At 38.4% G+C, this 13,844-nt stretch overlaps 1 protein-coding gene across 11 annotated transcripts in view; it reads right to left on the bottom strand.

The window, feature by feature from the left end:
- The window catches only part of CDK14 (cyclin dependent kinase 14), a 631,911-nt gene that overhangs the window by 353,664 nt on the left and 264,403 nt on the right, over window positions 1–13,844 (bottom strand). For all 11 annotated transcript variants that reach the window (XR_014815748.1, XR_014815749.1, XM_021102363.2 and 8 more), the window contains one exon: window positions 12,400–12,494. Coding sequence is in view for 9 of the 11 variants with exons in the window: in XM_021102363.2 (XP_020958022.1) it covers window positions 12,400–12,494 (95 nt within the window). In the remaining 2 variants the exon portion in view is untranslated. The remainder of the gene's footprint in view (window positions 1–12,399; window positions 12,495–13,844) is intronic.

Below are 13,844 nucleotides of genomic sequence, written 5' to 3'. Positions count from 1 at the left end.
GGAAACCAGTAAGAGGGGATGCACCAGGCTGAGGCTCGGGGCGACCTTGAATTAATGGCAGAAATGAAAAATAGAAAATAAGTATTAATTTCAGGGAAACCAAAAACTGAACTGAAGGAAAAGAGTAATCAAACAGTATACTCACTACATGCCTCGGCTACAAATAAGATTTATATTGACATACTAAGGTAAATATTCAACTTCAGATCAAATAAAAATTATAATATATCTAGTGTTAAGAGAATGGGAGGTTGGGGGGATGGCAGAATAGGATGGGTTCACCTGTTTGAAACTGGGAAAAAAATGTTTTGAAAGCATCAAAGTTCCATTTTTCACTGTAGAAAATCAATGGATGATGCCAAAAGGTGAACAGTCAAAAACTGACAAGAAAAGAAAGTCTTCAGAAGAAACTTTGAAAGGATTGAAAGTAAGCCAGTTATTTTTCATAACAAACCACAGAATTGATTCTTTATATGCATGTGGTGTAGAACCTGCAGGAAAACAACAATCACAGCAACAAAAATGAATGATTTAATCCTGGTGCGGGTTTAATTGCTTTTTACCAAAACACAGAATATAAACATTCTGTGATGTTAACTAAATATTTTTGAAATATGAGAATGATAATGGTAACATGAGAGAAAATCCTAAACAGCCATTATAATGTATGCATTTGTCAAATTACTGATTTTGAAAATTGGTGAGGAATTGCAGACACTCCATTTTGTATGATATATAATAAAGTATACATCCTTGCTTAGAGATAAATTTGCTAATGATTTTTTTCCCTCAGTTACTTAATGGTCTATTCAAACATAATGTGAAGGTAATTGGAACTATTGATCATCCTGATCTTGATCCTGGGTACTTTCATCAGATGGTAACTTCAGCACTTTAACTGGAATTAAGTTTGTCCAATTTCTCCAGGCTCGTCATTATTGTCAGGCTTACTAATGCGTCACTCCCCTGCCCTTACCTACCCCTTAAGTATGCAGTTTCCCCCCCCCCAGGTTATTATTTCCTTAACTTAAGAAATATGAAAATAATCCCTACGAGGAAAAATAAATTAATACGCGAAGTTCATGTTTTCCCTTTCTAAAGGAATTCTTTTTAGAATGCTTTTCAGAATTCTTTTCAGTTATCATGTATTAGCTCCCCCATTACATGTCTGTAGTTTAAATGAAGAAGTCTTAAATTAATGAAAAATATTTTTTTTAAAACCATAGAGGCATACTGTAGTCTCATAAAAACAGTCTCATCTATAGCAGAATATACTCTTAAACTGTGTATCCTTGTAAATAAGCAGGCATTTCCTACAGCAAGAGTTAAAGATCAGACATGCTTCCGCCTTAAATAATGCAGATTAAAACCAGTGAACTATGATCAGGACTTCCTAATAAGGATGGTGACTTTATACGAAATAAAACTAAAACTCAAAGGAGGTAGGTATGATATAAGCAGAAAAAAATAAATTAAAACCTCAGCACCCAACATGATAGTGAATGAAAACTGTTGAAAATGACTAACTCAAGTCACTATGAGAAAAAGCCATTAGGGAAAAGGAGAAAAAGAAGATAATTGACTTTGTCCTACCAATTAGAGAAAATGAGATGTTCTTAGCAGAGCACTGATTGAATGCCAGCTTGTTTCCTTTTCATTTCTTTAATTTCTCCTTATGGTTCAGAATTCTTTTATCTTATGCTGCCTACATGTTCAGCCATCCATCCACAATGCTTACATCTGTTCCCATGCAGTACTGGGTTCTGAATGCCAACCCTTTCCTTCAGAATATAGGATCATCACATTACCCTGCATAACGAGTTCTCCATATATGAAACTGAAACATCTTTGAAAGTCTTCCACAAGGAAAAGTCCATAAGACAAATCCAGTTTTCCTACGGTTGTCACTGCAATGCAAATGTGTTCTAGTCCCACGACATATAAAGATGTGCAACTTACAACTCAAATGGCACATGGAGATTATCCAGCCTAAGATCACTGTCCTCCACCAGATTTCAACCTCTCTGAAAGTAAGGGCTGTAGATGTGTACCCCAGGAGCTTAGGAATAATCCCTGGCACAGAGAAGACAGTCCATACATGTTGGAGGAAACAAAATGAATAACTTCTTAAGTGAATGGCTGTAACAGGTTGTGTTCCTGCTTCCAAAAGTCATGCCCGTGGGATGAGTTTAAATAACACTGCAAAAATGTGGGTAGTCCTTTGCTATGTACACTTGGAGTTTTCCAGATTCACCCTCAGCACAGGCCATGACAGGATGCAGACTCTGAAAAGAGCATGTGTGGAGTCCTGACATGTAAGCCTGAATTTCTTCATCTGCAGAATGAAGGGACCTTATAACCCCTTCATGATTTCAGTTGGGACCATGCAACGCAACATATCTAAGTCACATATTTCAATCCCTTGCAGAGAGTACAAGTCAGGGACTCTCCCTCCAATATTTCTGATGTACATTCCATTTATCCTCTACTGAATGCTTTTAGTGATAAAGTATTCATTACACTTCAAGGCACTGAATTTATTTTACAAGTAATATGAAACATTTGATTAAGATAAAGAAAAAACTAGCCTCTATGCAACTCTCACACTTGGCTTTCTTATCCTATTTAGAATACATACATATATTAGAATATACATATATACATAGTCTAATATTTTATGTTCTAATGTATATTCTACACACACACAAAGTTTACATAAACTTTTCTTTACTCTCCAGTATGTCTTCAATTCTCCTATGTCTTCCTGGCACTTTACTGGCTCCATATGTTCACAGCGCCCTCCTTGGTGGACGCTTTTGTTTGCTCCAGCCCCTTGAGCCAAAGAAATTACTAGTCTTTTTCACATGAACCATTTTGTGTGTGTGTGTGTGTGTGTGTGTGTGTGTTTGCTAGGGCCGCTCCCTAGGGGTCGAACCAGAGCTGTAGCCTCCAGCCTACGCCAGAGCCACAGCAACGCGGGATCCGAGCCACGTCTGCAACCTACACCACAGCTCACAGCAATGCCGGATCGTTAACCCACTGAGCAAGGGCAGGGACCGAACCCGCAACCTCATGGTTCCTAGTCGGATTCGTTAACAACTGCGCCAGGACGGGAACTCCTCACATGAACCATTTTTAGGTGAACTTTCCTCCAGCCTGTTTTTCCGTATTAGATTGGGCTCCTTTTTATTACTGTTCAGCTAAATACACTGTTTTTTACTTTGCGCACAATTCGCCTTATTGGTTTGGCTCATCATTGCATCAGATTCCTTTTTTGACCACTGGTTCCCTCACTCCCAGCGTTAATTATGGCTCCCAGCGACAACACACACACACAAATAGGTCAAGTACATCGTCTCAATGTCTTCATCTGACTCATTAATAAAAATATCAAATAGAACAAGGTCAAGGACAACGCCCTCCAGCACACCCCAATAGACTTTTCTACATCCTGATGTCAATTCATTAATCAATAGGCTCTGGGTGAAGTTGTCCAACCAGCAATAAACCGAAAGAATAATTGTCTAACAACTGAATTTCAATCTTATTCTGTTTATAAAGATCTCATGAGAGTCTCTGCTGCAACCTTTGCTGAAATCGAGAAATGACACTGTTTCTTACAAAAAAGGGAATGAAGATTAGACTGTGATGTCTAAAAATCTATTTTTGCATTTTACTAATGTTCTATAGTAAGCTTAGGTGCCTATAGATTCAGAGGTTTGTTCCCCGACACCTTTTAAAAAAGAACATTATTTATGTCATTTTCATTCATCATGATTTCTCAAAGATTATATGAAATGGTTTTCTTTTCCCATTGTAGATATAATTTATCTGAGACTACATCATGAACTTATTGTAGTAGATATTTATGAGTGACGTTAAATATGTGGGGGAAAGTTTGGGAAGAGCAGGGAACTACTCTGAAAATATTCCTTATATTGGGAAAATCCCCTGCTTTATGAATTTTGTTGGGAGGCAAGACCCGCCTGTCAGTACAAAAGCCAAAAGGCCATGCACGCACTTTCCCAGGAGACTATGCAGTCAAAACACGGACTCGGGACCAAATGTCAGCTAACCAAATACAATCAAGGCTCACTTAGCATGAAGACCTAACAAAGAAGCATGTTAACAGTGTTTTGACATCATTGACAGATGTAATAACCTCCAGCCACCCAGGGCAGCCAGGCCAACAAAGAGAAAATGTCTGGAGCCAACATTCCTGGTGGCAAAACAGCATGGGCAGTAGAGAGGTACAGGGCATGAGTCTGGCTCTGGGTCTGGCTACCCAGCCTCACACCATCCCTGCTCATTTTTAAAGCCTTCCCAGCAGGTCTGTGAGCCACACGATATCCTCTCACTGAACTTTTCAAACTAAATTCAACTAAAGAAAATGTCTGTTGCTTGAAATTGAGAACTCTGGTACATTTATTCAGAGCAGCCAGACAATTTAATTCTTTGACACAACCAGGTAGTTTCTGACTTTCACATAGTCTGTGGTCTGCTCTACTGGTTATGGAGTCAGATTTCTTCTAAATCTTCTGCTTGCAAGAGAATTGCTTTTAGAGAAAAAATAAGGACTACAAATAGAAACTAAAGGTAGAATACAGACAAATAGAAAAATAAAGAAAAAAACTTTTTTCTTTTTTTGGCCATCCCATGGCACACAGAGTGTTTGGGCCAGGGATCAGATCCCAGTCACAGTTTCGAGCTACACCACCAGGCTGGGGATCGAACCTGCATGCTAGTGCTGCTGAGACACCAAGGAACCCATTGTGCCACGGCAGAAACTCCAAAAAAATTTTAAAATATGAATTAAGTAGTTCTGCTTTCCCATGGTAGTTCGCCTTGAATAGTGAAACTCCTATAGTCTCTTGCTCTTCATGCTTCAAATGTCACTCCTTCACATAAAAACTATTTGCTAAACACCTACTATGTGTCAGACACTCTACCACGCACTGGGAGGCAGCTTCTGTTCTCGTGAAACCCAAGGAAGCACTCATAAGCGAGGAGATTATTTATGGACTCAGATAAAACAGTTTCATCTGAGATTCTTATAGGTGCTTCCTTTCCCGTATCCTTGGTGGGTGTTCCTTATCACTTCAAAGTGCTTTAATGTTATGTTGGATGTTGGTGCCCCAGTGTTCAGTCCAAGAAACTCTTCCATTTCCTGTGTTCATGTGCCCATATATAGTGTTTTAGTTATTGAATGCTGCACAAGAAACTAACCCAAAACTTAGTGGCTTAAAACAACAACCATTATATTATTTCTCCTACTGACTGGGTTGAAAATTTAGGAAAGGTATAGCAGGGGACAACTCATCATGGTTCCACATGGTATCTGTGAGACAGGCATTTGCCCCCCCCCAGCCCCCCCGCCTACACCCAAGAAGCCTATGTCACATGTCTGGCACTAGGCTGGCTGGGTCAATGGCTTGGTTGAGGTCCTAAGTCTCAGGCCTAGCATCACACTATCTTCTGGGTTCTCAGCTCTCTTCCAGGTAATTGAGGGCCATGGTCTCTCCACTAGGACAACTGGGATTCTAACAGAACTGATCAGGATACTCAAGGGTGCAAAACAGAAGTTGTCAGGACCACAATTGGCACAGTGTCATTTCTACCATGTTGTTTTATTGGTTAGAGCAAGTCACAAGCCCAGCTTAGATTAAGGGGCAAGGACTACACAAGGGTGTGAGTATCCAGAGGCCTGGCTCATTTATAGCCACCAGTGTAACAATGATCACACCTGGCGATCTCATCCAATCCTTCGTTAAATAATATCTATAATCCAGACAACTTACAAATCTCTACCTTGGATCTCCCTCCTAAATTCCATATATCCACTGCTTTTGTTTTTTGGGTTTTTGTGTGAGTGTCTTTTTGGGGCCGCACCCACAGCGTATGGAGGTTCCCAGACTAGGGGTCTAATCAGAGCTGAAGCCGAGCTGAAGCCACAGCCACAGCCACAGCAATGCGAGATCTGAGCTGCATCTGTGACCTACACCATAGCTCATGGCAACGCTGGATCCCCAATCCACTGAGCAAGGTCAAGGATGGAACTCACATCCTCAGGGATACTAGTCGGGTTCATTAACTGCTGAGCCACACAGGATCTCCCCAATGGCTTTTGTGACATCATCACTTGCACATATAACAGGCATTTCTAACTCAACTCCAATAAAGCTGAGCTGCATCTTCTTGCACTCTGCTCCATCTCTCCTCATAGCAGCTCCACTACTGCAATTGTATGAGCCAAAGTCTTTGAGATCATCTTTGACTCTTCTTCATTTCTCAAATCCCACCTTAAATGCTATCAGCTCGATCTTGGAAATACATCCAGAATCCAACCACTTCTCCACACGCCATGCTGACATTGTCTCATGCTTAGATAACTGCCACAGCCTTCTACCTGGTCTCCCTGTTTCAGAACCTGCCCATCTTCAATCTCTTAAGAAAGTAGCCAGAGATATTCAATGAAGACAGAAGTTGGATCAGATTATTTCTCTGCTCAGCATCCTTTAGGGGTTTCCTATCTCATTCTGAGCAGAAGAGAAATTCATCAAAACAAAACCTCACAGGGTCCTACACAATCTGGAGCCCACTCCGTCTTAGATTTTTGTCTCACCCCACTGTCTTTGCCTGCTCCATTCCAGCCACAGGAGCTCTGCTGCTTCTCGTATAAGCCTTCTATCTGGAATGTTCTTGCTTCAAATATACGTCTTCCTCCTACACCTCCCTCAGGTTTTTACCTAAACACTTCTCACCTTCTCAGCAAGGCCTTCCCTCATCACTGCCATTTTAAGCTGTACATGCGTACATGTGTGCACAGATGTTTTATCTCATAGGAAAGCAGAAAAAATGTTTAATTGCCTCAGGACAGTTTAATGTGGAATCTAGAATACTGGATTCCAGTATTTGTCTTTGAGAACAGATGTGGTATAAAATCATGCAAATTAAAGCATTTTTGGTAGATTTAGAAATCAAAATGCACGAGGCACAAAAACCAAATAATGAGGTAAACTGTGCAACAGGGTGACAAGAAAACTTAACTTTCAGCTGCCAGTCCCATATCCTACCACCACACGTACCTCAGACCATCACATAAAACTATGAGGATGGTTAGCACCAGCAGGCTGCGGGGCAAAATGGAGTAACAGGTATCTTCAGGCATAGAAAACTTGAATCTCCTGAGCGGTTTTAGTTAAGTCTGCTTTAATTTCTCTAAGCACTATTCTTCCTTGTCAATTAAAAAAAAACTAGATTGGGAATTCCCATCATGGCACAGTGGTTAACGAATCCAACTAGGAACCATGAGGTTTCAGGTTGGTCCCTGGCCTTGCTCAGTGGGTTGAAGATCTGGCATTGCCGTGAGCTGTGGTGTAGGTTGCAGACGCGGCTTGGATCCCGCGTTGCTGTGGCTCTGGCGTAGGCTGGCAGCTACAGCTCCAATTAGACCCCTAGTCTGGGAACCTCCATATGCTGCAGGAGCGGCCCTAGAAAAGGCAAAAAAAAAAAAAAAAAAAACTGGATTAACAAAACACATGGCTTATTACTTCAAAGGGCTAAAGATGGAATCTGATGGAATAACATTTATGAGAGACTGCTATGTAGAATGGAAAGTATTATTAAAATACGTTACGTGATTGTTGGTGATTCATAAATCACTTTATATGACTCTTGGTGCTACAGTGTTTTTTTTTTTTCATGTGGAATATAGATTTTTATTTTACATAATGGTGCACATTAGTTTGGACTATTTCACAGTAAAGAAATAAAATGATTGCTCCCAGGAATAATCATGATTAGTTATGTTTGTTGCTTTTCATCTTATACATAATTATTAAATGTGTGATGAAAAGTGCTGCTACACACACTTTGCTCTCATGTAATTTAAAATAGAACAGAACGGCTGTGCACTTTGACTAATGGTAATCTGTATCTACATAATCATGTTTACTATTAATATTCTTATTTTCACATATGGAAGCTGTCTTAGATTTTTCAACTTGGTGTTAATATGTAGGGTAATGTGGTACTTATCTGTCTGTGGTTAAAAAAATAAAAAATAAATTGCTTAACTTTCTGTTTAAATAAAAAAGTTTGTTAGCATTTGTACGATTTTTATATTTATCTTCTTTTATATTTCTATTGTAAGTCGCAAATGTGTGTGGGAAAAAAAGATGGCTATAATAATGTTTCAGACCATTAAGAAACCAGATGCCCTTTTAAGCTAAAAGAGCTGCTCCTTGGTTACTTGGTTAAAGATGCTCCTTCACAGCAACTGGAGGAAGGGGGTACCCAAATCAGCAGGCATCACAGGGCCCACAGGTCACACCACTGACCCTTGAGCAGCCTGGGTGGCCCATTTCCCAGTGTGTTCCATCCTTGCAGTCTGTAGATCATTAGAGCTATACATTTTGAAAGTGTGTACGAAACTAAATTTCAGATGTTTCAGGAGTTTTTCCCAGTACTTAAAAGATAGCCTATACTAACAATATCCTATTATCCACCGAATCACTTTGATCATGACCTCCAGAGTCATTTCCCTGAGTATTCTTTCACATCACTAACTCTTCATCACTTATTTCATTATTCTGGCGCTCAGAAGGCTTTTATGTCACCTAAACTGTCATTCGTGGGAATAACATAAAGCAGCCAGGCTTAGAATTCTCTTTTAAAGCAAAAGCCAGAAAAATAGTTCTACAGTGTCTACACTATCATAAATAAGAATCTTTCATTTTGTGGAACCCAAATTACCCAGGTCCCTCAAAAACCCTTGAATGCTTAATTCTAAAGCCCCAAAGAAAAATCCAAGAGTACCTAATTTGAATCTTATGTTCCTTTCCCTGCATATCTATGGTTTTGATGGATATGAGGTAAGGTTTTTCTTACCCTGTTTACCATACTCAGTCCCCTCCCTCGAAAAAAAGATACTGTTAATTACATGGAAGTACAAAATCAACATTGTTAAAATAACTGACGTTATCAAGTTTAAAATATGGTGATATCATCACTAATCTACAGTTTGGTAAGACTGTGTGTGTGTGTGTGTGTGTGTGTGTGTGTGTGTGTGTGTATAAATCCCAGTGGAATACATGGGACAACACTGTAACATAAACTTGCTTTATGAAAACGTGAAACATTGCATAATTCAAATAAAATTTTAAATGCTGGATTTTCAACCAGTGTACAACACTTATTTAAACTATAAAGCAATTTACATGTATTTAGGATTTAACTGCACTAAGTATCTTAAGTGCAGAATAGGGAAGGGTTGGGGAAAGAAAAAAGAAAGCTTCCTTTTCTCCTTCTGACCAAAGGATCAACCTAATTAAAGTTGAACATAAATAGGAAATATGACACTGCAATTAGGACTCAAAGTAAGATTGGATCTGAGTCTATCTTTTATGCCATAAAACTCTAAAAAGCACTTAATCTCCCAAATCTTTAGTTTTCTCCTTTTTAAGGAGTTGATATTCACACTTTTGTAAGGCTGTTGAGAACATCAAAAATGATAATAAATGTAAAATCCCCAGAACAGTGCCCAGCATAAAACTCAATAAATTTTAGTTGTTTTTGAGTATTGTGGGCCTACTTATCTTAAGCATTACTTCACCTCCCTTTCTGCTATCTCACTCATCATCTCAAATCCACAAGTGCCCTCCTGTGTCTTACGCCATGTCTCCCATCTACATCTGCTCTAATTCCCCTGGCATTTCATGCTCTGAAATTACTATCACCTTTCCACTGCTGAGAAACATCCAAGAGAAGAGTAGAATTTCTTTTTGCTAAACACAGAGAGGAAAGCAATCTGGTTAAACTACTCCATTAAAGTATGTAAGAATCCTAATTTTCTCTGGGATACTGGCATATGTTTTTAGAAAAAAGCAAGCAATGAAAAAGCAGTATGGGAAGTTATTATTATTTTTTTTTATTTTTTTATTTTTTTTATTTTTTTACAACTGCACCTGCAGCATGTGAAAGTTTCCAGGCTGGGGTCAAATAGCTGCAGCAGCTGCCAGCCTACAGCACAGCCACAGCACACCAGATCCAAGCCTCATCTGCAATCTAAACCCCACAGTTTGTGGTAACTCTGGATCCTTAACCCCCTGAGCATGGCCAGGGATCGAATCTGCATCCTCACGGACACTATGTCAGATTCTTAACTCCCTGAACCACAATGGGAACTCCCAGAGAAGTTATTCTTGCACTGGGCAATTGCTACAGAGTTAGGTGCATACTGTCAAGGAGTTACACCTTCCCCACTAACTAGGAAGACTCTTGTAAGGAATTTCTACAGCATAGAGCTCTTCTCCCCCGTCTTCCCAATTCTGACTTCGGAGATTCACTGGGACATTTTACTTAAAATAAACAAAAGCAAAATAAACATCAGCTGTAACAACAGAAAGTGCTTCAGCAGAGAGAGCAAAAAGATAGGAGATGATGTGAACAGAAAAGGACAAACAAAGGAAGACAGAGAGGAGAAAGGCAAAGAAATACTGGGAAAGTAAGGAAGTAAGGGTGGAGTGGCAAACAGAAGAAGAGGCAAGGCAGAGCAACTGTAATCCAGGAGTGATACCAGTGCACCACATTCCCTGAAAGAGAACAGGTTGATCTGTCTTAGCTCCCCGGACAAGTCCAGAGTGAAATGCTGCCATGTCTTAGCTCCCCAGACAAGTTTGGAATGAAATGCTACCCTAGGGCATAGCATCTGTACCCGCTACTTGTGTGGTTTATTGAGCAGGACCTAGGATGTCTCCACAAGAACTGGATCCAAGGAAAACGTCACTCACACAAAGAAGAGTAATTTTTAAAGTCACTCTTAATCAGTAGACAAATACTGCTAGGCAGTGAATTTCTGTCCTTTTATGTAGCAACTTCCACAGAATATAAAATCATCAAATGACATCTGCTTCGAAATGCACATTTTTAGCCTCACGAACATATTTTTCTTTTAACATTTGAAAGACACATTTTCATATTATTGTTTCTCTATCAATGTTACGGATTTCAGGGGCCATGCTCATGACATGAAGGAGGTCCCAGACCCGGGATCGACCCCACACCACAGCAGCATCCCGAGCCACAGCAGTGACCATACTGGATCCTCAACTTCCTGAGCCACCAGGGAACTCCAAGAACAAGTATATTTTTAAAATCCCTTTTGTAGTGTTTTGTGGAAAAGTCAGTCAAGAATATAAGAAAAATCTGGATTTAACTGAAATATTGCAACTAGACATACTTGAAAATATGAAACAAAAATTCAAAATCTAAATTAGATGAATACATTATCAACTCCAAACCCATCAATTAAACAAAAGAAATTATATTTGCATTGATGTGTGAATCTGTAGCCATTCTTGGTAGCATGTAATATATGCAACAGCTCAGCTCTAGCTGTCCTTGTGGCCACATTACCATATTATTCAAATGTATCTATCATTTATATGTAAATAGACAAGATGAATGGCTTCCTCATAAGACAACAATTTTCAAATGACAAATAGACATAGGCAGACATGAGCAAGATAAAAATGTTGTAAGTATTCATTCTATTATATATTTTTAAGGAAAAATGGACACTATTTCAAATTTCTTTTAAAAAGTAGTATGGTAATTACAAACAGCATCTTAACACATTCACAATACCAACAGCTATTTTTCTCAATAAAAGTCTCCACCAATGTCATCTGTATCTTATAAATTACATGTTCTCAGATCCATCTGTGAAAATTGGGATGTTAATTATCATGGTTACATTTCATGAATCTACAGTTAAATGCTGAAGTGGTGCTGCACAAATAACATATGTTTCTCTAAAAGAAATGGAGAAAGATTAATTAGGAGTTCAAGTCCAAGTCTCAACACAATAAGATCATTACATTGTGTGCTATGCAATTTGTGAGTTTTAATTAATAGCTGAAATACAGAGAGTAAAAACCATGAAGTCTAAATTGTAACTATAAGGCTTTTTTCCAAACAAAAAAAAACCCAAAAAAACAAAAACAACAACAAAAAAAACCCAACCTTCCTAATAAGGATACTTTTGAGAAACCAAGTCATAAATGCAAAGGAAAAAAAATATTTTTATTGTCAGTGAACTTCCTTTGATGGAGTGATCCCCAGCATGCTGTTTAATCCTATTTGATAAACCTAAATATTACAGCATACACCAGTAACAAATAGATTATAAACAGATAATATACCTGATAAAATTCAACTGAACATATTTTTCTGGATTTTTCATTAAGATATGTATCATTCAAAATTATGCAAAATTACAAGTCTTACATACTCAGATAAAATACCCACTTCAGTACAGCTACTTAAAGACAAAGCTCTACGATAACACTGTAAAAATTTTATTCACATTTATAAAATCTGAATTCTCATTTTACTCACCACATATTCAAACACAAGGGTCAGCGTCTCCTTTGTGTGGATGATGTCATGAAGCAGCACTATGTTAGCATGTTTCAGTCCTTTTAACAGAGAAGCTATAAAATAAAGTGGACAAAGAGACAATTTATGATGGGTAACAACCAAATGATGTGTTTCACTACCATTTTGGTGCATGATAGATGAAATATACCTATTTTCCCATTTCCAAGTCAGTAACAACTCAAAATCAAGGTCAGAGGAGCAAGGTTTTCATTTAGATTAAGTTACCTACAATTATTTCACTTATTATTTGTTATTAATCTTTAGCTAGATTCCATTATAGTCAGAGAACATACTTGGCATGATTTCAATTGTTTTAAACTTTTGAGGGTTGGTTTTGCTACCCAAAATACGGTTTATCTTGGTATACGTTCCATATGTATGGAATATATATTCTGCTTATGTTGGGTGGAGAGTTCTGTAAATGCTGATGGTATCATATACATCTTGCTAATTTTCTGAACAGTGGTTCTATCAATGACTAAGAGAGGGGTGTTCACTGTAATTGAGGATTTGTCAATTTATTTGAATTCTGCCAGATTTTACTTTGTGTGCATTGAAGCTCTATAGTTTATTGCATATACATTTAGGATGGCTATGTCTCCTTTGTGAACTGACCCTTATCAATGTATAATGCATCTCTTTGCCCCTGGTAATTTTCTTTCGTTTTTTAGGGCCGCACTGGCAGCATATGGAGGTTCCCAAGCTAGGGGTTGAACTGGAGCTACGGCTACCAGTCTACACCACAGCCACAGCAATGCCAGATCTGAGCCATGTCTGCAACCTACACCCAGAGCTCAGGGCAATGCCGGATCCTTAACCCACTGAGCAAGACCAGGGATCAAATCCAACACCTCATCGTTACTAGTTGGATTTGTTTCTGCTGCACCACAATGGGAACTTCTGTCCCTGGTAATTTTCTTTACTCTAAAATGTTTTGTCTGCTGCTAATAGAGCCACTCCAGCTTGATTTTGATTAGTGTTCCTATGGTGTATCTTTTTATTTTTTTTTTCCTTTGGGCCTACCAATATCATTCTATTTGAACTGAGTTTTTACAGACAGCATATCATTGGGCCATGTATTTTTTTAAATCCATTCAGTCAACTTCTGACTTTTAACTGATGTTCACACCATTTACATTTAATGTAACTGTTAACATAGCGGATCACCTGTCATTTGAATCTATTTTCTCTTAGGCATCTTGTAACTTAGTCTTCATTTTTGATTTGATTTGGTCTTTTCTTCTATATTTCTGAGGAGTTCAATTAACTCTCATTTCATTTTGGTTTTTGTCTATTTCTCCTCTTAGCTTTTGCATTTTCAACTCAAGGTTCTCCTTTTATTTGTTTTTCTTATTTATTTCATATGACCCCAGGAACCCAAGTGACAAAATTTAATTTAGATT

Source organism: Sus scrofa, chromosome 9 (assembly GCF_054392235.1).
Source record: "Sus scrofa isolate SSC_HxYL_T2T_F1_AM1 chromosome 9, Sscrofa_HxYL_maternal_Yorkshire_Landrace_v2.0, whole genome shotgun sequence".
In the NCBI taxonomy this organism is placed as follows: Eukaryota; Metazoa; Chordata; class Mammalia; order Artiodactyla; family Suidae; genus Sus; species Sus scrofa.
The sequence above is the reverse complement of the archived record's forward strand: the minus strand, read 5'-3'. Positions and strand labels throughout refer to the sequence as shown.